Consider the following 1724-nt stretch of genomic DNA (forward strand, 5'->3'; position numbering starts at 1 on the left):
GGGCGCGCCCGGAGCCGCCAGCAGGAAGGCGCTGGAGACCCTCCGGCGGGTCGGCGACGGGGTGCAGCGCAACCACGAGACGGCCTTCCAGGGTAAGGGGCCCGAGCGCCCTCCGCGCGCAGCCTTGCCTCGCCTTCCCCGGGAAGCGGGCGCGGAGGGCGGGCGGAAACCGAAACGAGCCCGATCCTGTTTCTGAGCGCAGCGTGTTCTGACCATGAGTCATTGTTTCCGCCCATCTTGGTTCGTTGGGAAACAGCAGTCGGGTTCAAAGCCCGGAAAGGGCAGGGTGTCGCTTTTCCTGCGGGGTCGCCCGAGCTGTGTGGGGCCAGATGGGCCGATCCCCCGCGGTGGGTGGGCAGGAGGAGCGGCGTGGCCGGTGCAGACAAAGGGCACGGTGAGAACCTGCGTGCTTTTCTTCCTCCCAGGTATGCTTCGCAAACTGGACATCAAAAACGAAGATGATGTCAAATCTTTCTCTCGAGTCATGGTCCATGTTTTCAATGACGGAGTAACAAACTGGGGCAGAATTGTGACTCTCATATCTTTTGGTGCCTTTGTGGCTAAACATTTAAGAAGTATAAACCAAGAAAGCTGCATCGAACCATTAGCAGAAAGTATCACAGATATTCTCGTAAGGACAAAACGGGACTGGTTAGTCAAACAAAGAGGCTGGGTAAGTTTGCTGTAGAGTTGGGGAGCAGTGATGGATTTGGAGTGGAGAATTTTATAGAAGGGCAATGTAGATTTTTTTTTTTTTTAACCATGCACAACTCAAGTTTTCAGTCTCTTGTGAGATTGTCAGTTTCACTTCTGTTGCTGTTTTCACTAGTGATGTGATGGTCTTGAATTGTTGGCATCAAACCCCCCTGGCTTTTGATGGGCTGTATGGATGATTGGGTCTTTTCCTTTTACATGTCAGTATACTTCATCTGGATGTTCTTTATTCCAGTGGATTCAGACTATGAAGTAATACAAGATAGGGATGATGAATATTATTTCCTTAACAGTCCCTTGGGCTTCGGATCATAGTTTTAAGTCTATATCTGCACCCAGATGATTCTGTTACAAGGAAATACCACTTGGAGAATACTACTTGTATGCAGTTTAGATATAAAATGGTGAGAATTTGAGGCCAAGGACTTAACCTTTAATTTGAATAATGAGGACTCTGTTTTTTTAAAAAAAAGTCCCTGTTTAACTTACCCAAGATCCTAGTGGCATAGCTGTTAAGCACACAGCTGCTAACTGCAGTGGTCAATTTGAACCCACCAGCCCACCATGGGAGAAAGATGAAGCATTCTGTTTCCATACAGACCCCACACAGCCTTAGGGGGATAGTTTACTCTATCCCATAGGTTGGTTGAGTCACTATCAACTTGGTGGAGATGAGTTTGGAATAGGATGAAAAATCAGGTTTTAATTATTACTGGTGACCTATTTAATGATTGTAAGAAACTTAAAAAAAAAAAAAAAAAGTCTTTTTACAGGCCAAGGATGAAGAATAATAAATCATTGAGTTGGGGGTGGGGGGACATTGTTATTTTTCTGTAGATCTTTTTCTCTCTAAATACTTTTTCCTAAGGCATTAGAAAACCATACTTGAAAAATTGTTTCTCTTTTTGTTTTCTAGGATGGGTTTGTGGAGTTCTTCCATGTAGAGGACCTAGAAGGCGGCATCAGAAATGTGCTGCTGGCTTTTGCAGGTGTTGCTGGAGTTGGAGCTG

The 1724-nt window shown here is 46.1% G+C and overlaps 1 protein-coding gene across 1 annotated transcript in view; it reads left to right on the plus strand.

Moving 5' to 3' along the window:
• LOC102868077 (induced myeloid leukemia cell differentiation protein Mcl-1 homolog) overlaps positions 1-1724 on the plus strand; it is a 2554-nt gene that overhangs the window by 612 nt on the left and 218 nt on the right. Inside the window, exons 2-4 of the mRNA XM_006900131.1 lie at positions 15-92; positions 426-673; positions 1631-1703. Of these exons, the coding sequence (XP_006900193.1) occupies positions 15-92; positions 426-673; positions 1631-1703 (399 nt within the window). The remainder of the gene's footprint in view (positions 1-14; positions 93-425; positions 674-1630; positions 1704-1724) is intronic.

Source organism: Elephantulus edwardii, unplaced genomic scaffold (genome assembly GCF_000299155.1).
Source record: "Elephantulus edwardii isolate Elephantulus edwardi_28Jun2011 unplaced genomic scaffold, EleEdw1.0 scaffold00273, whole genome shotgun sequence".
NCBI classification, from domain to species: Eukaryota; Metazoa; Chordata; class Mammalia; order Macroscelidea; family Macroscelididae; genus Elephantulus; species Elephantulus edwardii.